Source organism: Balearica regulorum, chromosome 17, assembly GCF_011004875.1.
Source record: "Balearica regulorum gibbericeps isolate bBalReg1 chromosome 17, bBalReg1.pri, whole genome shotgun sequence".
NCBI classification, from domain to species: domain Eukaryota; kingdom Metazoa; phylum Chordata; class Aves; order Gruiformes; family Gruidae; genus Balearica; species Balearica regulorum.
The window spans coordinates 183,177-208,334 of record NC_046200.1 but is presented as its reverse complement, the minus strand read 5'-3'; the positions used below and the strand labels follow the sequence as shown (position 1 = coordinate 208,334).

Sequence of the window (25,158 nt, the reverse complement as noted above, 5' to 3'; positions counted from 1 at the left end):
GGCTTCGTGCCTGACGCACTCGGGCATTCCACGGCGCCGACGAGGGGCTGCTGACGGGAGGCCGCCCCGGCCGGCCCGCTCCAGCCGCACACCCCCCCCCCCGCCCCCGGCCCGCAGACCGCGCCGCCGCCGCTCGGCGGGCCAGGCAGGCCGACAGCCTCGCCACCGCCGCGAAAGGCCCCGAGGAACGCGGGCCCGGGCGTGCGCCACAGGCCGCCGGGGCCGCTGCACGCGTCCCGGGCGCGCCCGGCCCGGCCCTGCAGGCCAAGCCGCGTGGGAGGCCGGGTCCCGGCAGGGCCTTCCCGAGCGCCGCGCCGCGCGGGCCTCCCCCGCCCGCGGCTCGGGGCTCCGGCGGCGGTCGGGCCCCGCGCGCAGCCGGGGCGGGTCGCCCGCGGCCGCTGCGCCGCTCGGCAAGGCTCGGCACGGCCGGGCTCGGCGGGGCTGCGGGCCGTGTGTGCGCCGAGGGCGGGACGGAGCGGGTCAGAGCCGCGCGGAGGGCGGGGATAACCCCGTGGTGGCCGTCACGTGGAGCAGATGAAAGGGAAGCGGCTTGGCAGGGCGGAGAGGAGCCGGGGCGAGGGACGGGGAGCGCGGGGCAGGCGGCGGCGAGGAGCGGGGCGCAGCGCGGCGGGAGGGCTGCTGCCATGGGGCGCTGACCCGCCCGGGATCCCGGCCCCGGAGCTGGAGCCGCTCGGGAGCGATGTGCGGCGGCGGGGCGCCGCTCCCCCTCGCCGCGCGATGAGGGGCTGCGGGGCCGGCGCGGGGCTGGCCGTGCCGCCGCCGCTGCTGCTCGGGTTGCTGCTGGCCGCGGCGCCGGCCGCGGCGCTGGGCAAGGAGACGGCGTTCGTGGAAGTGGTGCTCTTCGAGTCCAGCCCCAGCGGCGACTACACCACCTACACCACGGGGCTGCAGGGCCGCTTCTCCCGCGCGGGGGCCACGCTGAGCGCCGAGGGCGAGATCGTGCAGGTGAGCACCGGCCGGGGGGGGCGCCGCCTGCCCCAAGATGGCTCCGCGGGCCCGGCCGCCCGTCACCTGGCGGCACAAAGCCCGCGCCGGGCCGGGGCTCGCCGCCCCACGTGCGCCGTGCGGCCTGGGGGCGCGGGGCGCCGCGGTGACAGATGCGCGCCCGCGCACAAAGGCCCCGGTGCGCCCCCGCGCCGGCTGCGCGGCCGCCGAGCTCCGGCTTCACCTTGCCGGGCCGACGCCGGCGCGGAGCCTCGTTTGACAGCCGGGCGCGCGGCGGGAGCGGACCGAGCGGCGGGGCAGCGCGGGGGGGGGGCCGCGGGGCGCCTTCCGCGCGCGGCGGGCTCGCTCCGCACGCGCCCTCGCACCTCCGGCGGGCGCCGGGCGGCGCGGTGTCCGCGCGCGGGGGCGGGGACCGGGACCGGGACCCGGACCCTGCCCGCCGCGCGCTCCGCGGGGGCGGGGCGCTGCGCGGGGCTGCGCGGGGGAGGCCCCGCGCCGTCCCGGCGCTGCTGGGCCGGCACGCGGAGGTGCGAGGCGCCGCCGCGCTCCTGTCGGGGCTGCCCCGCTCCCCCGGACAGCCGTCACCGCGGCGCGGGAGTACCGCGGAACTAGCGCACGGCGATACGCGGCTGGGCTGCTGGCGGTCCTTGCTTTGCTTTGCATCCTTGCGTCCTCTTGGGCATCCGGCTTTAGGTCGCCGGCTGCGTTCTGCATACCTGTTACTCCGGCACTTGGAGCTGCTGTTAAGCGGTTCTTTCGCAACGCAAAATTTCTTATGAAGCTGCGCTTGACTTTCTCACCAGAGAAACAATTTTTCTGTTTATCTGAAGGCAGCTATTCTTTACTCTCTTTGAAACTCTTGAAGTGCTTATCTAATTCCTTTGTAGTCGCTTGTAATTGTTGACTTTATTTTTTTTCCCCTTTGGCTAAGTAAAGAAAAAAATGACTTAAATGGTGTTTTAATAAGTTTGACTGTTAAGCAATTGCCAATAGCACTCCTTATTTCTCATTAATGGCTGTGGAGTTTGTTTGCTTGAGTTCCATGTATGTACACATACATACATACACACGTAAATACATATATAACCTTTTTTAAAAGGTAACTGGTGGCACGTAAGCTCTGAAAACAACTGGTAAAGCTCTATGAGCGCAAATACATCGCTGTCCAAACAACCTTTCTCCCCCCCCCGCCCCCTTCTTTAAAAGTAAAGAACACTGCTTTTGAGTGCTTCTTATTTCAAAACAGTTTCGACTGGGAGGATTTGTTATAAAAGTTCTTTTGCAGGCAGAAGAGTTGCGAGGACAAGCTGCTGATATAAGGGGTTTTAGTTATTCTTCTAGAGAAAAGAGGGATGGACCAATTAATTTATATTTCTGACACTTTTAAAAGAGGTGGTGCTAGTAGGGGCTGAAACAGGCATTGACATTTTGTGCATTATCAAACAATACATGTAAGACTTAACACTGTGTCTTTGGGGATAACAAGAGACTCTTTTTGTGTCAGGTGTTAGTGTTAAGAACAGAATAGAGGCCATTTACTGAGGTCATGCTTTTCTTGAGATTGTAAGTGAAAGTGGAGAAAAAACATACTGTTTTGTTAAGACTCAGATTTTCATAACTTGAAACAAATGTGTTAAATGGACGTTTATAGGCCTTACTATGTATAACATCATCTGTCTGCTTCCTCTTAATAACTGAATAGATGGCCCCCAAATATTAAAGGTGACAGTGAAAGCCAAATTTTGTGGCAAATCTTTTACAGCCATTTATCACTCAACCATTGTTTTGCTTATTCACCTGTACATATCCTAGCTAACATACATCGTGACCAGGCTATTTTTTTTCCCCAAGCCACCACGTGTGCTATGTTTTTTGGGGTTTTTGTTTGTTTGTTTGTTTTGTTTTGTTTTTTCCAGAGAAGAGAATATGATAGACATAGCATTCAATCTAGCAGCTCTGGAGCAATCAGTCATATTTTCACAGTTGAGATTTTAGATTACATATAGCATCTCTCGTCAGTGTCATGCTTCCTTCATCACCTCCTGAAAGTGAGTTTTTCAGAGCCAAAATTCATAAAGATTTTCACAGCATTGTCTTACCTCCCTTTTTCGACTGGGCTGTATATTTATGGAACTATGTGAATCTGCTGTTCTGGATCATCATTTAAAGCTCACCGTGAGATTTAGGAAAGGATCATGAAGCTAATGCCACTCAGAACCTGTTCAACAGTAGCTGGTGGTACATCAGTCAAGGAAGCAAGCTCTTCTTGGCCCCAACTACTTTGTCAGTGCACACAGCTCTTTCAAGATTAAGACGCATTTTTCTTTAAAATGAAATATTAGAAATTCCTGAAAATCAGGTACACATTAAAGAATGGATCAAAGGAATTGTGGTTTTGGGACTACACAAAGACTTACTTTTGCTTATGTTAATAGCATCAATTACTCATTGGTCTTGAAAGTCTGAACAAAAAAAACCCCAAACCTTAAGAAACAATGCACTTTCAGCTTTTGATAGGTCATACATTCACTCCTAAACTGGTTATTGGTCAGATTCCTATCCAGTAGTGGTATGCTATTATATTGTTTCTCATGTTATTGTGAACAAGTCTTATTAGGGTCAAGTGTCTACCAGAATAACTCTTCAGGGAGATTAAATGTTCATATGTCTTCTTTCATGTGGTCACAGATTGTATTCAGCAAACTCATCCTTAGGTTGCTGTGTCAGCTGGTCCTTAAACTGCTCGAAGGTCTAACCATCTCAGTAGTAGCTGGCATACTGGAATATTATGTGTTTCTTGGGGCGATATCCTAGCTATTGGTATGGCTGAGATTGGAAATTGAAAAATCTGATTAGAGCGTGATTGTGAAAACAAGACTTTGTTGAAACCTCTAAAATGGTATTTTGCTTTAAAGCAAATGATGACTGGTAAACTCCTTAATGGTTGAAACTTGTTGTAGCATTCATACCAAAAGCTCACATGTAGTTCTGTGTCAGACTAGAAGCTACTTGGCCATAGACTTACAGTGCTAGGACAATAAGCGTCACTGATTTGACTAGCAGTGCCTTTTTTTGCTCAGAGTGGGATTATGTGTCTTAATTCTACTTGCACTTGGCAAGATTCTGTTCCAGTTGCTTATTCTGCTTGATAGCTAAGGTGTGGAGCATCAAATGCTGTGTTTCTTACAAAGTTGTGGTGGTGATGGTACTGCTCAGGTGAGGTGCTGGGAAAAGAGGATCGAATTTAATGTTTGTTTTAGATTGCATTAAAAACTCTGACATGTAAAAAAAACTTTAAATGATACACATTCATCATTGTTAATTCTCTCTCATAGTCTTTCTTTTTGCTACTCCTGCCTTCTCAATACAGTAATATAGGTGGGTTACCAATTTATACAACTTTGAAGAGAAGCAGCATGAAGGAGAGGTTTAGGAGTATTATGCCTGGTTTTTCTTGTACGATAAAAGTTTGGGTTTTGGTTGGTTGGTTTCTGCTTGGAAGCCTCAGCAGAGGAATAGTGAACTTTATGTAGCCATTGAACTGGAGTGATGTGTAGATTACATAATAATCTCCACTTGCACGTAGTTTTTCATGCTCAGAAGGTAACAGTTTAGAGAGAACAAGCATAACTCAGTGCTTTAAGCTTCAGGGAGAAAACAGAAGCGGGACACTTCCCAAGTTCTTGCATGGCAGTTTCTCGTAGCAATGCTATTGCCCATCTTCTTTCTCTTGCAGAAGATGGGGAGGCTTAGACCTGGAGTGCAAGACCGTGTGCCTGTGTGTTCCTTCCTTCCGTCTCCCTCCCACCCCTTATTTACTTGAATAGCTTTGAACCTTTCCTCTGTTTTCTCTAAATGCAAAAGTTGCTAAAGACTGTAAACTTCTGTCAGGTAGGCTTTGCACTCGGAAGCATTGGCAGGGTTTTTAACAGCGTTGAAAGCAGTGACTTGAAACTGCTGTGCAGATATATAGATGTCTGGCAATGATCAGAGGAAGCTGAGTCAAGGGCATGTTTGTGCCCTTTGAGAATGGAGAACAAAAATGTGTCTTTTCGGGTTTTTTTTTGTTGTTGTTTTGTGAACAGGCAGGTTAAGTTTCTTCTTGCTTGAGTTGACTGCCTGAAGGCCATTCAAATTGAGGAAGTGGAATTATCTGTGGCTTTGAGTCACTGTCTTGTTGGATGTTTTCTTTGCTAGTTATCCTCTTAGAGTATGAAGACCTGTGATTGGGTTTGTGCTAGTTTCCATACCTTAACTTTAAAGCTGTGGCTTATGGTAGTGATCCTGAGGGCATCAGGGATAAGACATTTCGCTGGTAAAACGGAGTTCCTAGTACCAGGTTTTGGGGTTTCAGGTTTGCTTTGTCATCGTGTCCTTGGAGTGGAGTATCTTGGAGCTGAGCTGTCGTTGGAACGTGGCACTTTCGTTCTGACAGAAAACAAAGAGCTGGCACCCTGTGGATGCTGAGAATGGGATGAGGAGACAGGCTGTTCAGCATTTACTATGTTTCTCTGTTTTGGTACAGAGACTGGAGACCTCTAAGGTATCTGTTCTGTCTTGTATGAGAAGTGGGACTAGGTTATAGGTTTTGTCCTCTCTGATCTTCAGTCTTTGATGTTATGAACAGATGCTCACAATTGGCAAATGTTGTGAGGCAAGTGAGCATAGTCGTCTTTGAGATGTCCCTCTTCAGCTGTTGAATCTAAGCAGTGTCCTGCTTGAGCCTCTCATCTGAACTTGTCAGACAGAACCGTGAGTCCTATCACCGTTCTGAAGACTTGCTGAAAGTTAAGGAGTTTGTGTTAAACAGATAACAAGGCTGAATCATGAATGGAAGAGACTTAATTGCTGCTGTCTTGGAAGAAAGAAAGGAGAAAAAAAAAAAAAAAAAAAGAGCTTTCACAGTGCTTATTTCCTGGTTTTTGGTTTGTATTATTTATTTGTTTATTTAAATAACAGCAAGTCACTGATGGCTCCTTTTTGGTTATAACAGCATCGGATGTGTGTCTGTTGTTATGTAGTCAGAGCAGTGAGTAATTTCTATACCTGTTGCTTTGCTGCTTTGTGGATCAGAAACCTTATCTAATCCAAGCTTCAGTTTTTCTTTTGTTTTCTGGCTATCATTGTGTTAAGACTTGACTATCCAGGTGGTGGGAACAAGACTCTTCTATACTACAGCCTTGATATATACATGGAATGGCAAAATATTTTACATGTTTTGGTTGTGCATTTTCTGAAATCTCAGTTCTTCAAAGCATATGTGCAGGTTTTGAAACTTGAACTGGAGGTTTCAATTTATTCTGTGAGTCAGCAGGGCTCGTCAATCCTCTCTGTTATGGGAGAGAGTTGATAGGTGAAAAAAAGATGAAAAAATGCAGGTTTAGTCCTGTGGACAGCAGCTTCTATAGTTTCTGTGATGTGCTGTGCCTGATCTGAGCTTGATCGGTGCTTATTCTTCAGCAGTTTCTAACAGAAGGGTGAAGACTGCCCATGCCCAGAGTTGCTTGGCTTCTTTCAGGGCTGGGGTCCCGCACTCTATTGCTACCGGTTGAGTTTTTCATGCTGTGAAAAGAAGAAACTTTTCATGGGAGTGCAACAGGTGACTACAGGTCTGGGTCCTCTACAGGAGAAGGCTGAGATGATAAAGGAAGTGTAATTCACATTTAAAATAAGAGATCGTTGAGGTAAAGACTTGCACAGTTATTCTACCAGGACAGCCTTCGTAGATTGTGTAATGCACAAGCAGCTTGCCTGCAGCAGAGGTATCGTCCTGGGCTTGGTCTCAGATTAATCTAGCTGTTTCCCAGTTTCCATCCCTCCCTCTGTTCCTCCTCTCTCTTTTTTTTTTTTTTTTTTTTTTTTTTTTTGTGTGTGTGTGTGTAAGTTTCAGTCATGCTTTAGTCCATGTTGTACTGTGGTGTGCGGTAGTACACGGGGAGAGTTGAAGACAGCCCATTGAAGTGTTTTGCGTAGGTCGTTCATCTGCTTGTACTGCTATGTCGTGACACTGGCCACTGTCTTCACACTGAGCTCCAGCCCAGTCACATCATCGCTGCTTTAGTTCACAAGAAGTTGCCTCTTCTTTTGGCTTCCGAAGGCAGTATTGTAAATAAGGATCCTTATTTTTTGTTAGTCCTTCAATATTGCAACATCCAAGATGTCTCTTAGAATGGTGGTGAAAGGACTTGGTAACTCCTTCTGTGCTAGCTGTCAGCTGCTGTGTGGTGTCTACTTGCAGTTGCAGTGCTCTGCTTTGAGAATCCTGTACTTGTGCTGTTCTGTTCAGGGGCACTGAAACACTGTAGGAGAATTTAAGCGGTGGGGGTCAGAGATCGTGGTGAGAAGGGGCACTTGGCTGCTTAGACCTTCTGCAAGAACACCCTTCTCTCTCCTGCTGGACAGTTTCATGTTTCTGGAAAAAGAAACATCTTATGAAATAGTTAATAGAAACCCCAAATTATCATGGAATTTTAAGGAGTAGTAAATCGTATTTACCTAGTTAAAACTTTGGACTTTCAGGCTTTAGATGATTACAATACATTATAATGTATTAATGGAGAGTTAAGGGCACCTTAGCAAACTGTTCCTAAATGAGTCCAAGGCAATAATAAAAAAATGTTTCTAGGCATTACTACAGGGGAGGGGGCTGTGTCAAAAGATAAGGCATGAAATTCAGTGATGAGTTACTGGTTCTGGAGGAAGCTCCAATGTCTGTGGTATTTGCACACGGTTGCAGCAATATTAGAATCCTTCTACCAGAGTCTTGTCAGCACACAAGATTGAGACAGTCCCTTGAGGAGAAGGTGGGAGGCACAGCATAAGAAAATGAGGTAAAGGTATCAAAGTATGGAGGAGAAGCTACAATGGAAAGAGCAAAAAACACTAATGATGTGACCTATTTAGAAGATTAAGAATAAAGTAGGTTAAGAAAGTAAATGGCAGCAGAAAGCTTACAGCACTGGGTCTTGTACTCAGGCCACCAGTGCAATTTCTGTTCGCTTCCAAATAAAGGTGGGAAATCAGGTGGGGAAAAATAGTTTGTGGGAGTTCAGGTAACTTTTCCACGTAGTCCGTACGTTTAGGTAAACCTCTACACAGACATTTAAGGTCTGTACTGTTGAAAACCTTGCCCTTGCTGGCAGGATGCTGACCACTTCCTTTTCCATGTACTCCTATTGCTTGTTTGGGAGCTGGAACTAGGAAAAAATCCCAGAGAGGAGTGGCACTCAAAAATTGTTAAACATGGAGCCATTTGGAGAACTTTTTTCATTTTTATATATATTTATGTTGTGACTGTAATGGTTCAGATACAATTACAGCCTGCTTCGTTGTGTTACCAGCACTTGTGGCCAGCCGTGCCCCACGGATAGAATTGGCATTCGCTCTCCCTGAGTACTCCACTGGTGGATGTGATTATGGGACAGGGTAACTTCATTTTTAATTGCTTTGCCTAGTGAAGGGCTTCTGAAATTATTCCAGGTGAAGCATGTAGAGGTCATGATTTGGTGTGGCATAACTTGGTTAGAAAGAGACGCAGGCAGCCTTGCTGCAAGCAGATCTTATAGGAAAGTCTTGAGTAGTTGTATAAAACCATTGATTAGCATACATAGTAATTTTCTTCCAGTTTATACCATCTTGTGGTGGAGCGTGTATTTAAAAATGCTCCCTTTTTTTTTTATTACAGTCTTCCAGTCCTTGTTTTGGAATTTCAAAGTGAGGCCCTTCTGGACCAAAATAACTTTCATAAACATAGTTTTTCAAAGTGTGAATGCTTTCGAGAGGCCAGCATCTTACTGGTTAAGGAAAGGTAAGATCTGGAGGCGGTAATCTGCTCTATGTTCTACCCAGCTATGTAAGTGGTACATGTATTTGCATTAATACACTTAGTACATTAGAAGTGCTCAGTTGAGGAAGTGTTAAATATTAACTTGTACATACTATCTCTTCTTTCGGGCATCTGCAGTTCAGTATTCAAATGTGGTCAGAACAGAGCTTGTGGTGCCTACATGTGAAAACAGAATGAATGCAAGTTGAATGCTTGGCCTTATTTCTCATGTTTCCTGGCTTGAAGGGAGAGCCCTTCATATTAAAGCAGATTGGCAAAGGAAAAAGAGATTGTTTTTAAACAAATACATGTTTTGAAATTGTTACAACAGCAACAGAAGATTCATCTAAAAAAAAAAAAAAATCCTGCATTTTTCTTGACTGCTTGACGCTTGAACCAGAGGTGACCAGGGGAGTGTGATCTTGTGGATGGATACCCAGTAGAGACTGCCAAAAACTGCACTTTACTGCACTTACCCCATTGGTGGAGCTATGCTTATGCTAGGATTGAGTAGTAGTGCTCAGGAAAATAGGGTTCTGGTGGCTTAGGGTGTCCTCTTCACAGTGATCAACTGCTTTCATTCATTTTTTTTTAATTTCCTTTTTGTGCTGGTTTAAAAGACTTTTGTTGTTGCACTTGGCTTTAAGATGAAAAGCCAGTTTACAAAGGTTGATTAGGTGCCTGTTATGTTCCAGACACAAGTACACCCTTAAATATGTAGTTTAATTTATGCAGACTCCCTAGGCTTCCCAGACCCATGTTGCTCTGCCCATTAATGTAAGGATTTTAGTTGTTTTCTAAAGCTGCTGGCCAGCTTAAGCTTTCTGTTGGTTTTCTTGAGCTTAAGCTGTTTTATTACTTTGCATCACTTTCATTATCAAAGCAAACTGAAGAATCAGTGAGGAGGTGACTGGCCTGTCAAAGAACTAAGGGGCATATTTTAGAATCTGCAGTCATGGTTTGAGGACAACTGTTTAATTAGCTGTACAGGCACGCATGTTGCCAGTGCGTGCCTCCTACTGTGAATTTATTGCATGTGCTTGGTAAGCAACTTTCAAATGCTTCTGATTGTAGTGTTTGAAAAATTGCTTTTAATTCAGGAAAGACCCTAGTTTGTGCCAAGATCTGTTTTCCTACTTTGAGGCTTTTGATGCTTGCCTGATTAAAAAAAAACACCCAACAACCAACAAATCCAAAACAATAAATAGTGTATTAAGTGTGGGTGGAAAAATCTTTCTCCTCTATTTCTCTCTTTATCCATTCCCCCATTTCCACACACCCCAAGCAGAAGAGACTCTAACCAAACTTTCCATTGAGTTCACCTTCGGAACTGAAAGTTTCCAGCCTTAAAGCAGTCTACTTTGATGACAGATTAAGAAAAGTGGATTTGGAGGACTGACTTGGAGTTGTAGAAGGTGTTCTGTTCATTTTTATACACTGATGGGGCAGTTCAGAAACTCTAGTTCATGGCGAAGAACCTCTTTTAAAGGCTGTGATTTTTTTTTTTTTTTTTTTTTTTCCCCTGCAGAGACTTTACTTCTTGTTTGGGCCTGGCTGAATGGTGACACTCACAATTGAGCCTTGATAGGTTTTACCTTGGTAACAACAGCAACAGCAACAATATCTGTATCTCATAGATAAAACATTAATATTATATATATAGCGTGCCAGTTGTGCCCACTAATGCTGCCTGTTCGTGCTGCACTGAAGTTGTACCTGTCCTTGCTGGCTTTGATGATAAGGACAGAGGTTAGGATATGCAGTGCAGCAGTTGCTGATTGGGATTTCTCCTAAGGCAGTCTCTAAAAGATGTGTGTGCTATAACGGGGAAACGTATTGGTTCCCATTGCAGTGTTGTATTTTACAAGGCTTCAGCATACGTTCTCATACCTGTCTTGTATTTATTTAGAAGCCCTTTAGAGCAGATACTGTCTTGCTTGCTGTGAGGATAAAGGGGAGATGAACACTTTATGGTCTGGATGCCAAGCTGGCAGATGTCCTGAATGATGTGTAGCAAGAAATGAACCCATGAAACAGAGCCAGGAGATGCTACTGAGTTCAGTATTTAATGGGAGCCAAGGGCTGGAGACCTCTTTTTGCTCAGAGGCAAGGTATCCCCAACCTGCTAGCTGGCAGTGCTTTGCCTGTTTAAAAGATACTATCTTTTGCATCCCAAAACTTCATCTGAGGAAAAGATGTTGTGGAGTAGTTAATGCAAAAGAACTCCCAAGGTGTGATCTTATTTGGGTTTTTCCACTATTTTACTTGAGAAAGCTGGGCTGCCAGAGTTTTTCCTCCCTCACCACATTGGTAACTTTCAGTGATAATCTTCGTAAGTTTTGATACTGAGAATTTACAGAGATTTTTCTGTAGTGAAGTAACAGGGTTGCAGTTGCAGATTGGGATAAATTTCTCAATCATGCATATTTTGTTTATATTCAGTTGCCATCAGGAGCTGAATCTCCTCAAATAACAGAAGTCAAACAAAGTGATCTGGTCTCCTTTTGTCTACCTATCTTGCTATCTTCAGGCAACAATGGGAAGATGAAGAAGACTTGAAATCTCTCAGGATAGCTTAAGTATTAAACATAGATCCCTGATTTGGAATAGTCAGACGAAATGTATACACACATGTGTGTATGTGTGATGTATGCAGTATCGTTATATTAAAGTTACACCGAGATGAAACCAACAAAATCTCTGTTTCCGAAGACAGCGTAAGCATTTGTTGGATAGGAACATTCCTGGAGCCTGGAGACATCCCGGCTGTGGAAGTAGTATGGAAAGAAACGACCGTCCTTGTCAGTAAAAGGGCTGAAGTGTCCTGAAAGAGTTAAGCTCTAATTAGCTCACTCGTAAGGTATTTAATATCCTTATTAAACTCAACTGCTGGTTCGGGTTTTTTTTTCCCTTCTTATGGTGAATAACATTTCTTGAAGAGCTGAGCCTCGGCCTCTCAGATCAGAGGCTCACATGTTGAAGCTGGCAGTGCTAGAGGCTAGTTCCTATCTGTGTGACAGCATTTTTAATTTAACAGGACCGGCTTTGATGTTCTTGAATATTTATAGGCAGCTTCAGATCACTCCAGTATGTATTCTTTTTAACTGGAGCATAAGTTCCTCCTCACACACCAAAATTTCTTTCCCTCTATTTACTCTTGGGTTCCTTTTAGATTTGCAGTCATCAGAGTGGTTTTATGTTACAAAAATACTGCTTAAATGCTTACTTGCGGGAGGAACTGCTTGATTTCCTTTCTAGTTTCTGCAGCTTGGGGGTAGTCCAATTACTGTGTCTTAGGTCCTTGTTTGAGCCTCACTACAGACACTTATGTTGTAGAAGAGACAGATGCAGTGAAATAGAATTTGAGCAAAATGCAGTTACCGTGAAGGCTTCTCCCGCTGTCTCTGGGAGCTCAGTTGTGCCCACAGTGGATCAGACCTGAGATCTGCTTAGGTCGGAGCTGTCACGGGCCCCCTCAGGAAGACACGGAATTGTCTCTCAGACATCCTAGAGAAAGAACAGGTTATAGTCATGGTTTGTGGTTTAAAGAGGAACCAAAAACGTGAGGTTAGGCTCTCAGTGAGAGCTGATCAGAAATTATGGAAAAAAGTTTTGGTTAGAATTTGCCAGTTTATTGAAATGAATTGTTCCACTCTGATAGTTCGACTTGCATCAAACTCTGACCAAATTCGGGCAGAAATCTTAAAACAGATACCTGATGGGTCAGCTGTCAGCTAAGTTTTTAACTTGGCCTCAGCTTTCTTTGCCTCAGCATCTTGCCAGACACACCGTCTCGGACTCCAGGCCTTCTAGGGCGCCTGCAGCCCAGGAGGTGGGCTGTCGCAGAGCTGGCACCATATGTCCTTTCAAAAACAGAAATCGCACTTTAAAGTCACTAGTTTTGGTGTCTTAGAAAGGCCTGGTTGTGGTTTCAATGTTTGCCTTGATTGTGCCACAGCAGGAAGTGTATGTGTCGTATGAAAGTATTTCCTCAGACTTGCTTTTGCGGTAGACTTCTCTTTTCCTCCTTTCTCTCCCATGTTTCTCTTCTGCTTTATCCTCTCAGCTCTCTGTTGTGGATCTTGTGTGGACTACCTTATTGCTGATGTTCCATCCCAGAGAAACCTTGACATGACCAACTGGGACAGCAAAGCTATGGGGTTTTTTCCTGGAACTTTTCTGTGTGGATGCCAGTAGTTCAGGCAGATTTCTGTATCCTGCTCTGCTGTGCTTAGTTTTCGTTGTGAAGTTCTGTATGCTTTGCATTACATGATGATCTCCTAACTAGAATTCTCTTCTCCTAGGCTTATTTGGAACTCCTTTATCAAAGCAGCGGATTTTTCATGTATTAATTTGAATGGTTTCACTTTGTAAAAAATTCTGTCTTTCAGTGATGATAATTTATTTTAATGTATGGCTTACGGTGGAAAAGGTTTGTGAGTTTAGACATTCCTGCTATAGATGCACTTCTCTGTCGGTACAGCCTTTTCTAGTTCAGCAAGCGAAATCAATTATGTCACTGCCTACATAGCTAAATAGTACCGGGAAGCAGCCACAGGAGGAAAGTGCTTGACTGTCTATTTGATGTAAATAGTTTGTTCAAACAGAAAGGATTCTCTTGCTACAGAAATTCTGCAGGGAAATAGAGACCTGTAACTTACTAATGTAGCAGTGAGAGTTTCTAAAATGTGCCAGTAAACAGAACTTTACTTACATACAACAGTAGGGAAAGATCTTGATACTGCTTCTTCCAGAAGAAGAAAAAAAATCTGCCTGTGGCATCTAAACATCACTTTTTCACAGTTAAATTTAAGGGAAGACCTATTTAGAAAGTGAAGCAGCTGTGTGGTATTTTCAGGAATTCGGTGTTCATATGCATTTTGCTGATGTGAAGTTGTCTGAACTGTGTGGCTGCTGGGGTGCAATTTCAGTGCTTGCATCTAAGGATGGGTGGATGTGATTATGACTTCATTTTTCTTTAATTTGCTCCAAATTGTTGGTAATAAAGGTAGCTTTCCTTCTCCCTACATACCTGCAATATCCTTGGAAGACAGGAAAATTTATAAAATGTGGAAGTACTCAATGCTTCTGTCTCTGGGAAGGATTTACCCAACAGCCACAGTTTAGTTTTTGTTTGGTTTTGGTAAAGCTTTGGTAGAGCTTTAGTAGAAGGCTGGTCCTAATGATCTAAGGCGGTGCTTTACTAAGTTTCCCTCTATCCTGCCTCTGACATGAGGTACTATTGCAAGTCCAAAAGAGTTACAGAAACCAAAAGAAACAAAATACAAGCAGTACACACATGAGATTTTTAACTAACTAACTGCAACCTTTTTGGGGCAGGAAGGGCGACAATTCTCCCAAGTGTTTGGGTTTTTTTGAGGCTTTACCATTCATGTAGAATTCACATCTTGCTTTGAGTTTAGATTCAGTAACTTCTGGAAACATTTTGGGATGTTTGCACAACCTAGATAGAAAGTATATCAGGAAAACCGCTGATTAAGATTGACGAACCAGCTCTAAACTTGTCACTTAGGAGTGAGCAGTAAGTAGTACCAGGGTTGTGGCTCACACAGGAATGTCATCACAATCTGAAGTTTAACTTTCGAATATCTTAGTCAACAGAAAGTGTGTTGTAATTTGAAAACTGGTATACCTCTTCAAGGCTGTGAGTAGAGCTTCCTTTGAAATAAGGTCCTCAAGAAGTTTTGAAGTACGCCCCTTCCCATTCCAAATTACCCAGTACAGAAATTCCAGTTAAAAGCATAGTAGACAAAGGAGAGGGTAATTTTGCTCCTTATCACTGCTTAACATCAAAGTTGATAACAATCAGTGTCCAATACTAAGATGAAACTGCAAGTCAAATTTAAAAAAAAAAAAAAACCAAACCCAAAAAAGCCACCAAAACCCCCAAACAAAAACAACAACAACAACAAAAAACCCCCACCCCTACCCCGAAAAAGCCCCAACAGCTTACCGATTTTTTTGGTTCTGAAAAGCAAGGTTTTTAATTTCTTTACTGTTGCTGGTTTAAGATCAGTCTTACAGGCCTGGTTGTTGCTGTTGACATGTCCCTGCGCTTAACAGCTGCCTCTACTTTGCAGGCTTTCCCGTGGATAAACTGTTGGCGTTACAACCACCTAAATGAAAGAGCGTGAGCTACTGCGCACTAGGCTGCCGTCCGTGAACTGGGAAGTTCGTGTGTCACATGTTCACTCTTCCCTTTCCCCACATGCAGAGTAAAATGTCATCTTGAAGCCACTGCATTTGTTTTTCCTGGTATTTACTTGGTTACCTCAGCCCACACCTCTGGAAAGGGCTTTGGGAGTATAAAACGTGGTTTTGTGGTGGCAACTCTGATGGCACTGACCCCTCTTTTGCAAATGAGTGAGCCCGTTCTCATAGAGGTTGCCTCCTCTGCATGTGGTCCTGTGCCACAGCAGCATCGCTGTTAATGCTCTGTAACTGAGATGGACGTCTCCTCGTCCTTGTTCAGGTCCATGCTGGTCCTTCCTTGCTGCTGAGCAATTTTGCCTGAAGTCATCAAAATCAAAGAGAAAGTTGCTAAAAGAGTCCAAATGCTCTTTAGGGCTTCTGGCAGGTGATGGCCCATGATGAAAAGGAGGGGAGAAGGAATGGGTTTCTGTGTGTCAAAAATCTGTTTTTCCTTGCTCCTTTCCTGCCCTTTTCAAAAGTGGTTTGAAATAGTGTCAGGTGTACAAGGGTTGGATGGGCTTCAATGAACTCATGCACTAACAGGATGTTCTGTAGAGGAGTGTTGTGATTGTGTCCATATTGTCTCAAGGTGCAGCTTTCATTGTCCAGAGTTACATTGGGGAAGAATCATTTTGGTGCTAGTACCAAAGACCTTGGTCCCATCAGCATCCATATTTAGCTACTGGCACAAATGAGAGCTTTGTGTTCTTGCCATTTAATTGTTCGTACAATTTCCAAATCTGTTTCTCTAGTGAATGTATTTTTCAGTGACGTTTAGTGGTCTGAAGTCATTGATAAACACATATGCAAGCAGTAGCTGGAGCCATTGTGGTTGAGTCTACAGCTTTATAGTCTTCCTCTCAGGTTACTCGCATGGTTGTGAACTAAACGACGTGCACTGTGCTTGAGGAATGTTGTTACGCCTTGTGTTTAGAGAAAGAACGGACTTTGGAAAATTCTTCTACTTTGAAAGGGGTTACTTCCATCTGCTGAAGGCTATGGAGCATCTCCTATAATTAGACAAAAGTTAGTTTGGAAAGCATAATGTTTACGTATATAAAGGATGTTTTCTGAGGTATGGGGTTTTTTGCTGGGCTTTAAATTTACTAAATTTTAAACTGTTTTCCAGTATGATTGTATGGGGCTTTTGATTTGTGTGATAGAATTATGTGTTTTCTGACCCAATGCATTTGGTCAGCTTTGCTTAGACTGTTTGGTTCATATTTAGTGTGATTTTATTTTCACATAATATTATCTCCTTCTACCTTTCTCCCTGCTGTGTCATTGTCATGCATAGGTCAAAAGGCTATTAAACACTTGTTGCCTTGGTGTTTTCTAACTTGTTACCTTAGACTAGAGATTTAAAACTATTCCCCCCCCCCCCCAATTTACAGATTCCCTAACATTTTTTCCAGCGACAGACATCCTTTTATGAATTAATTTTTATATATCCTTTTTAAATAATCCATAAACTGCAGGTTCACACCTTCCCTTGAGGATGTTCTGTGCCATCTGTGTGAGGGAGGACAACACTGATACCTATTTCTGGGTCTGGCTGGGATTTTCGTAATGCTTATGCCAGCCCTGACGTGTGGTGTTGTGGCCTTGGGGAGACCCAAAACTAGTATATTTTGAGATGTTGTGGGTCAGGACTGATGGTGTAGATCCTAGTATTCTCAAACACTTCTAAGTAGGCTCTGCAAACACTATTTCCGTGTCTCATTGTGCTTTTGTGTTAGGAGGAAGTAGCAGACAGAAGCATACATCTAATTCAGTCCTATTGCAAAGAGAATTTTTGCAAATCAAATACAAATTATTTTCAATCCTTAACTTGCAGCTGGAGTCTTTGAATTTGAATTGGTGAAGCTAGGAAACTATTAGCTCCCTGTGTAAGCGATACAACATACTGTTGCTGATAAGGATATTGCTAGCAAGTAACCTCCTAGATAAATGTCAGACTAGGTTGCACTGCCTAGGAAGCTGAATTATATTTTTTAGCAGTAGTACTACCCAGGTGCTGCTGAATTTTGAAATATTGTCTTTATAAACATATTCTGGATAAAATGGACACTGCAGTCTTCGAAACAGAATACATAAACTGATGCATCTGTTCTGGAGATTAATGCCAAATATATTCTTACGGCAGCAGAATTCTCACTAGGTTAGGACTAGTTCAGTTAGGAAAGGCTGAGAGAAGTAGTAGGAGTCCAGAATATCTGTCAAGGGAGGGCTGTGGGGCAGGGAACTTCACTTTTTTATAGCATTCTTGCCAGAAAGAAAATAATAGAAGATGCTTAGAAGAATAGAGAGAAAATGAACAATCTTTAGAAGAGAGCCATCCTAAAGCAGTCACTGGGCGTATAACACACTGTAAAAACTGAACAGCTGGAGAATACCCTTTAGCACTTTTACTGCCTTCAGTTATGGTTACCCTGCTTTAAGAATGGTTCATGTACTGTATGATAGAGGAATTTAATCTTTGTATCAGTACGATAATGTGGCATTTCCATGCCCAACTGTAGTGGGCATGTTTCTCAGCGCAGAATAGCATTTCTTAGTCTGGAAGAGAATCTGAAAGTGAATTCACAGATTTTTGCTGTTCATGTTTTATGGAATTAACACCACAAACTGTGCCTCTGGGAGGAGGAGTTGGTCTTATTTACCTTTTCAAACTGAGACTGCTGCTAGAAGAATATAGGTGGGATTATTTTTTTAAAAAAAGGTCTTTAGAAATAAAGTAACTTACATTTGCATTAAAAATATAATTATTTTTCAGAACAATTGCAGGCGTTTTCACTGCTTCTCCTTCAGCTTCTTCTCAAGAATACAGAATCCTTTATAAGCATATAGTAATTTTGAAAGCAATTAAGAATGTGCCTTTTGACTGGGACTTTACGGGTACCTGTATTTTTGGTTTTCTTTCAGGTTTTTTACTGTCCATTTAGAAACCTGTCAGTGGAATGTCCTTGCAGATGCTGAGGGATGACTGTTAACAGCGAATTATTGGAAGGATGAACAAAATGGGTTAGAACAAGACATATGCTCTGTTTTGCTACAGGTGAGCATATGCTGCCTATCCGAAGTGCCAGAAAGTATAGCTTTTAAATCATACATGATTTAGGAAAATATTTATGTCTTCTGATGTTGGCCTGTTCCTGTCTCTGATTAGCTGGTAGGGAATTGCATCTCTGATGTTAAGAGTCTAGGAGCACATTTCTATCACTGAGGCAGGTAGTGGGTGAATAAACTTCATTCATGCTGTTTAAAACTTGGCAGCTAATCCTGGCAAAGCAGCAGTGCTCCCCTGCTGTCCTCCAGAGATCTAGATTGCTTTTCCAAGCCCATGTTCCTGCTCTCTGGGGTAGAAGGGGCTGGCACTTACAGGGGACTGCCTGGGGAGGGGGGAGCAGCTTTCTGAAAAGAGGCTTCATTGGTTCTGGGGCTGGCAGCGTGGTTACAAGAGCCCTGATGAGTAAGGAGTGAATGATAGTAAAGGAGGATAGGTGAGCAAGGGATAAAAAGGGATAAAAAAATCTAGGCTTGACCTCTGATTTCTTTCCTGGTGTCTTTTTCTTGCCTTTGGTTTCTTACTTTCCGATTCCCTCTTGTTCCTGTGTGAATTCTCGGTGCATTACCATGGACACATGCTACTGTCTTTGCACTCGGGGGTAAAACTGCTTTGCAAGGTAGAAAATTAATGAAAAGTTCATGATCTTAACATTTCCACCCCGCATTTCTGTAATACAGATTGCTAATTCTGCCTTTGCACTAGTCTCAGTTAGCTGAATAACTAACTAAACAAAGATATTAAGAGCCAAGATTGCCCTTACAAGGAATGTGGAGGAGGAGGATAAGCAACGGTGTATAGGATGAGCTCTTCTGTAGCATGACTCCTAGAGTTTTTCATCCCATATCTGATTTCGACATTGCTGAATAACTGGGAAAAAATAAAAGCTCTTCAGCCATATAAGTTAAGGAGTGGAAATTGGCACCACTCTGCAGTGAAAATGGGCTGAGAAATCCGCTTGTTCTTAGACAAAATGAAGATCTTTTGTTGCTGTCCAGAAAGGATGGTGACACTGAATGTGGAACGATGGAGAATGGTTGAGGAACAAAGAAGGAGGTGTGAGTTTTTGTATCTGAGGTGAAAGTATTAAGAACAAAGTTTTCTCTTAGCTTACATGCTGGAAAGGGATACTAGACTGACTCTGACGTGGCAACTGCTGGATGTCAATAGACCATTGGGTATGAGGAAGAGTGTTAACTTAGCTGAAGATGTGGGGTAAGTACAAGAATTGTGCCCTGAGTTACCTTCTTTCAGCCATGTGTCAGGTAGATGTCCTGGCAAGGATGGGCCTTAAGGTAATAATGTGACTTAATGGGTCCTTGGGCTGTGTTCTGTGAACTATACATGCGTGATTAGCAGCTTGAAGGGAACTGGGGAAAATACAGAATATGGGAAGACTGAAGGATGATGAAGAATGAACAGAAGGTCTCTAGGATTTGATTGCTGGGTAGCATGCGAAGAAAGGTTTGTCTAGCTTTTCTAAAGCTCCTCTCGCTTTAATCTGGGGAAGTAATCTTGCATCTTGCTGATTTTACACACACGGAGGGAGACTAGAAAGAGATTGTAATGGTGACATGTTTGCTTGGAGAGGACTGGAGCATAGAGAAAAGCTAAGAGAAAAGGCTGAGGCAGGCTTTGCTGGTAAGCAGTGCTTTGAAGTATTTGGCAGGGAGTGCAGTGCAAGGATTGTTGGACCCAAACAAAGGTTTTTTGAAGAGATGCTAAAGGTTGAGAAGGCAAATGATGCTCTCTACAGTGGAATCCAAGAGCTGTAGATGCCATCAAGAAATAATGGTAGACTTTTAGGAGAAGGGATGGGCATGGAGTGGGAAAGGTCCACATAAAGGCTTGCCTTCTGTGCTTCTGGTAGTGGGATGGGCCCGTAGTGAAAGTTGGCAGGGTGGACTTGAAATAGGTGACATTCAGAAGGGATGTGACAGAGCATGGAACAAAGCAGTGAGTGGGTATGCAACGCAAAGTGGACAAGAGGTGAGAGAGGTTTGAAAAGAAAGGAAAACTGATAAAAAAAATAATTGTACAGGATGCTGAGAAAAGGGAGATGGGAAGCCTGTAATAGTGGTTACTATATGGTGAAGAAGTGAGAGTGATGCGGTCTTCTGTACTAGAACTATGCCGTGTTTTGTTCTGAGCCATGCTTGGCCCTCTGTGAGTCATGCTCAGATAAGAGATGGGACTGTTGCTGCTGTTGAAAAACTATCTCAACTTGCATGCACTGTTTCTGAAGCAGCTTCCCCACGTGGCAGCAAACGTTGTTGGTATGTCCTCAAACCTATCTTAATTTTTCCCCTTTTCAAGGAGTTGTTAGAGCGTGTCTAAGTGAAAAACAGCAAGCTTGGTATGACAGCAGTATGCAGAACTAAATCCTGTCATATGAGTGAAGAACATCACTTCCTAAATAAAGCTTCTACTCAGACGTATGTGGTGCGTTGTTTGTTTGAATTGTGGGAGTACTCTAACCTTAGGCTTCTTGTGATTGTGACATGGTGTGAAAATATAGCTTATATTAATAAATCAAAACAAACCCCTTCCAAACAATTGGTCGTACCATCTGCGCTGGTGTGGAAAGCTGGAGAAGATGAAAACTTGAGAGTTTTTAAACAATCTGCTTCTAAAAATACACTCTTAAATGGACTATGCAAAGGAGAAAGTCCATGTCAGACGTCTTTCTTGAACAGGTCCATGGTGGAGGTCTGTAATTCACAGTGGACCCTATGGTTTCAGTATCAGTCATGCAGTAATGATTACAGATTAGTAGGTGCTATGGCATGCAGGAGAATGTTCTGAAGGAATGGTCTGGTGCCCAGCTTTCCAGAGGGTGAATAAGTACTGAGTGTCTTTTGTCTTCCCTTGGAGCCACAGCACTGAAATAGTGCATCAAATTTTAGTAGAAGATCTGAGATAAGATTTGTTTCTGATGTAATATGATAGTTTTTACATGCTTCACCTGTGCGAGTGAGTAAGCAGGCAGCATGAATGTGTTATTTCTTCAGCGTTGACAATCTTTCATATACGTATGAATCTTTTTATAAGTTTCTGTTTACTTGAAAGAATCTAAGCTGTAAATCACTTAACTAAAATTCTTGATACAAAGATATATCAGAGCAGGCAATAGTTCTAGAGCAGGGAAGAGTATCAAGGAGTCAGATGCCTTGTACTCTTTGTTTAAGTTTCTGGTTCTGTAGAACAATATTTGCGAGTGTTTCCCTTAAACAGTGGAGTAGAAGACAGGAAAAAAATTATAAAAACCTCCAAGTAATTCAGAGTTATTTTTTGCATAGTTGATTTTCTCTTCCTCTTTGTTTTTGAGGGTAGAGAAGGAAGCTTTGGTTTGTTTTGAAATGTGATGCTTTTAGTTCTCTGCAGTCGGAGGTACCTGATAAAAGCTAGTTGCCTTTGTTGTATCTAGGCGCAGATATGCAGTGAAAGAGAATTAAGAAGAGAGAGAATTTCTTAAATGTGATGCTCCTTAAGTGGCATTTTTAGTAAAACGTCTTGTCTCTGGTCCTTTGACATGGATGAGGTCTAAAAGAACATTGAAGGGAAATGCCAAGGTGTTGTAGCATCTTGGCATTCTCAGCCCAACCCTGCGGGGCCTGTTAGAATAATCACTGGTGCCTGAGTCGTGGTTATCCTTCCTGGTGGTTTTATAGGTTGGACTATTTCTGTCGCATTTTGATATTTCATGATGAAGTTACTTCCAGATGGGTTGCAGGCAGAGAAACTAGGGTTGGTATTTCTCATATCAAGAGACCTTACCTTTCTTGATTAAAGCTAATTAGTAGTGCTGTGAAATCAGTTCCGTGCCCTTCATAAAGTCAAAATTAGGGATTTGACAGAGAGAATTAAAGTTCAAATAAAGCAGATCCAAAAGTTAGCTACTTGGGCATGCATGTCTCAAAGTTACAGCAGGATGTACTTTTTTGCTCTAGTATTCCACAAAGGAGGCGTCTTTATGCATAAATAGTTGCATCAGCGTGCTGGTCTATTAGGTTAATATAATACTTTTGTAGTCCACATCATAGAATCCTGTGCTGAAATTTTGTCATCAACTTTCATTTTATTGCAAATTTTGTAATATGAAGTGTTTTCCTGCTGCCTTTCCCAAAACTGTTTGCCCAAACCAAGTTTCTGAAATTGTAGTATGAGATTTTAAACTGCTGCTTGGATTGAAGACATTCGTAGAATGAAATCAATGAAGCCAGAGCTTCATTTTCCCACAGTTAAATACTAAAGCAATCTTTTAACTTTTAAAATATGACTTGATGTCTTTTTTGGGCCTGACTCATCCCCTTGCTTTAATCACCCATGAAAAACTGTTAATCTGTATTGCTCTCTTTTTTTTTTTTTTTTTTTTTTTTTGCATCCAGAGTAATTATTCTGTTCATAAAGACTAGCTGTGTAAACGTAATACTGCTTCCAGGTAATTGTGATCTCCTGTTATCAAATATTTTGGATTCTGTACTTTCTGCCAATTCAGCACTGGTAAGGCTTGGAGGATAAGAATCCATCTTCAGCACCATGTTGGACACTCAACCACAGGTGCTACTGCATGACATCAAAATTCCTGGTGACTTACTTTTTCTTGTAGCTCTCAGTCCTAGCACCAAAGTTTTGCAAACAGCCACTACGGTGTTTTCATGGTACGGTACCAGTTCTGTCTGGTTTATCTGTATGGGAACCCTGCTGTAGTCATTTGCCCAAAGCTGTTCTGGTAGTCTTTGGAAGAAAGAAGTAAAATTTTAGGGTCTCCTAACTGTTGAGTTTGTGCTGACTCTTCAGACTTTGCCAGTGAGCAGGAGATGCAGCTGTTGCAAATTTTAGCCAGTAGATGTGAAGTAAGCTAGCACCTGGAACATTGAGTATTTTGAGTTGGGATCCAAAAACCTGAATCATGTAGAACTGGCTGTTATCTCCGTATGTTCTGGTGTGAGTTGCTTACTCACCTTTTGTAGAGAACATCAATGAAGTAGCTATTTAGACAGTTGTGTGATTCAGATACATTAGGGATACTCTTTAGCCAATTTCAGGTTTGCATAGAAGTGTTTGACACCTAAGTTTCCAACTTGCAGTCAAATAAGGAGTTTTTATAAGCAGAAACCTCTGTAAATTTGTAACCCTTATTTCTTTTGTCTATCCATCTTGTGTACTGAGATAGGTCTTGTGGAAAAATATTGTAATGAAATTAATGACTTTATCACATTAAATGTTCACAAAGTGCTGAATTTGTGGGATCCTTTGAGGGTCCAGCATGAGAAGGTATTTAGATATGTGTAGCTGACTATTGAGAGAGACAGGGTCTTCTAGCCATTTAACCTGGAAGTTCGGATGTGTTCTGGAAAGTATCTGTGTGACTCTCATAAATTTGTTTTAGAAGTTCTAGTTTCTCTACCCTCTTCCTCCCCTCCAAAAAAAAGAAGGAGGTGAAATGGGAAGATGACTATTGGTATGTCACTTTTCAGTTAAGTCACTAACACTGCAAACTTAATTTTCAAGCTCCTACTGATTTTTTTTTTTTTCCTTTATACATATATCCCCTGCTGAGGGCATTGCATATTGGGTACTTAAAGGGTTAAATCATCTTGCTTTGGAAGCAGCTGGGCAGTTTACACTCCTTGCTGGGCTGTACAAAAATACTTTTCCTTTGAAGTACTGGGAGGAGCGGCTAAGGGTAAAACCTGGAATGGGGTTGTAACTAACAGTTTGTAGTGGGCTTAGCTTGGAACAGGCAGCTGCTTGCAACTGCAGTATGAGATGGCAGAGAAGGTCAGGGTTTCTTTCACTCTCGCCCTCACTGTCTCAGCATGAAGGCTTTCTTTTTGAAATTCTTCAAATGCTATTTAGTTCTTGGAAAATTCTTGGATTGGGACAGGCTGCAGGAAATATAAATTAAAAATATCCTTTCCCATAAAGGCAGGCCAAATATAGGGGGTCCTACTGGAAGTTCCTTGGCTCCTTCTGATTTGATCTGGCAGTGAAGTACACACTGCTGCAGTCGGGAATGGGAAAGATTCACCTCCACTGAGTGGTGGGAAGGAGGTCAAACTCTTTTGAACAATGTATGTTCTAGAAAGAGCTTTCAAAAGTCCTTTTCCCCCCAGTTTACTAGAACCTGCAAAATCTCAGACCTGATGCCATAACTTAGATGTGTTGAACTTTCAGTTTAGCGATAAAACAGTTGATGGGAGGATGGCAGTTCTAGCACTTGCCCTGGATGGCTGAAACCAAATTGGAAGACATCATGTTTGTAAGAAAAGCCACTAGATTTATAGTGCTGTACAGCAGGAAGCCTTCTTCTCTATTGTATACAGCAAGCTACATAACTATGAATGACATTGCTTGATATGACTTCTTAAAAGCAAATCTTTTCAGAGATGAAACCTGATGCAAGCTGGGCTCCAGCGCACTTGCTGTTTCCTGCCACTGCCAGCAGTGGAACTAGATTAACTGCAGTTGCTGTCTGGTTTTCTAGGGTAATACTTTGCCTCTTGGTAATAATTTCTTGACAACATTCGTATGCATTTTTTAGGAAGGTCTGAATCTGAGAGATACTGTTGTTGCCATTATCTGAAACTGAGGAAAAGAAATTTCCTTTTCGCAATCAGTGCCACTGAATGAACAATCAAAAGCAGTTTACCCACCAGCTAATGAGAGGTGACATTAAAATGCCTGGCTCTGTCTGTTGAATAGATGATGATAGTGCTGTGTGTCAGATCTCCAAATTTCAAGTTAAATTTATCCTTAATAATCCTGTCCCTTCATCTTTACTCATTTAAGGATCCGACACTTAGCTGTTGGTAGGATCTCCAGGTTTATTACCCTGCTGCTCTGCCACTCGGTCTTTAGCTTTCTACCTCTACCTTTTTTCTGAACACAGAAAAGTGTCAAGAATTTAGTTGCTAAAATAAGCAGAATTTTCCTCTAGGGTTTCTGCTGTTGTATGAGTTATATAGAGGGTTCTGTCCTTGAAATGCTTGCTTATTAATATCTGAAGTACCTTGCTTTCCCATTTAACAGTTCAAGTACAAGGGAAAATGTGTAGTAATTATAGGCCTAATAATCTCAGAAA

At 43.1% G+C, this 25,158-nt stretch overlaps 1 protein-coding gene across 2 annotated transcripts in view; it reads left to right on the top strand.

Moving 5' to 3' along the window:
* Positions 1-551: 551 nt before the first annotated feature.
* Positions 552-25,158, top strand: part of ZNRF3 (zinc and ring finger 3) — a 90,267-nt gene continuing 65,660 nt past the window's right edge. For both annotated transcript variants that reach the window (XM_075769877.1, XM_075769876.1), the window contains exon 1: positions 552-966. In XM_075769877.1, coding sequence (XP_075625992.1) covers positions 739-966 — 228 coding nt within the window. In that variant the 5' untranslated portion in view covers positions 552-738. The remainder of the gene's footprint in view (positions 967-25,158) is intronic.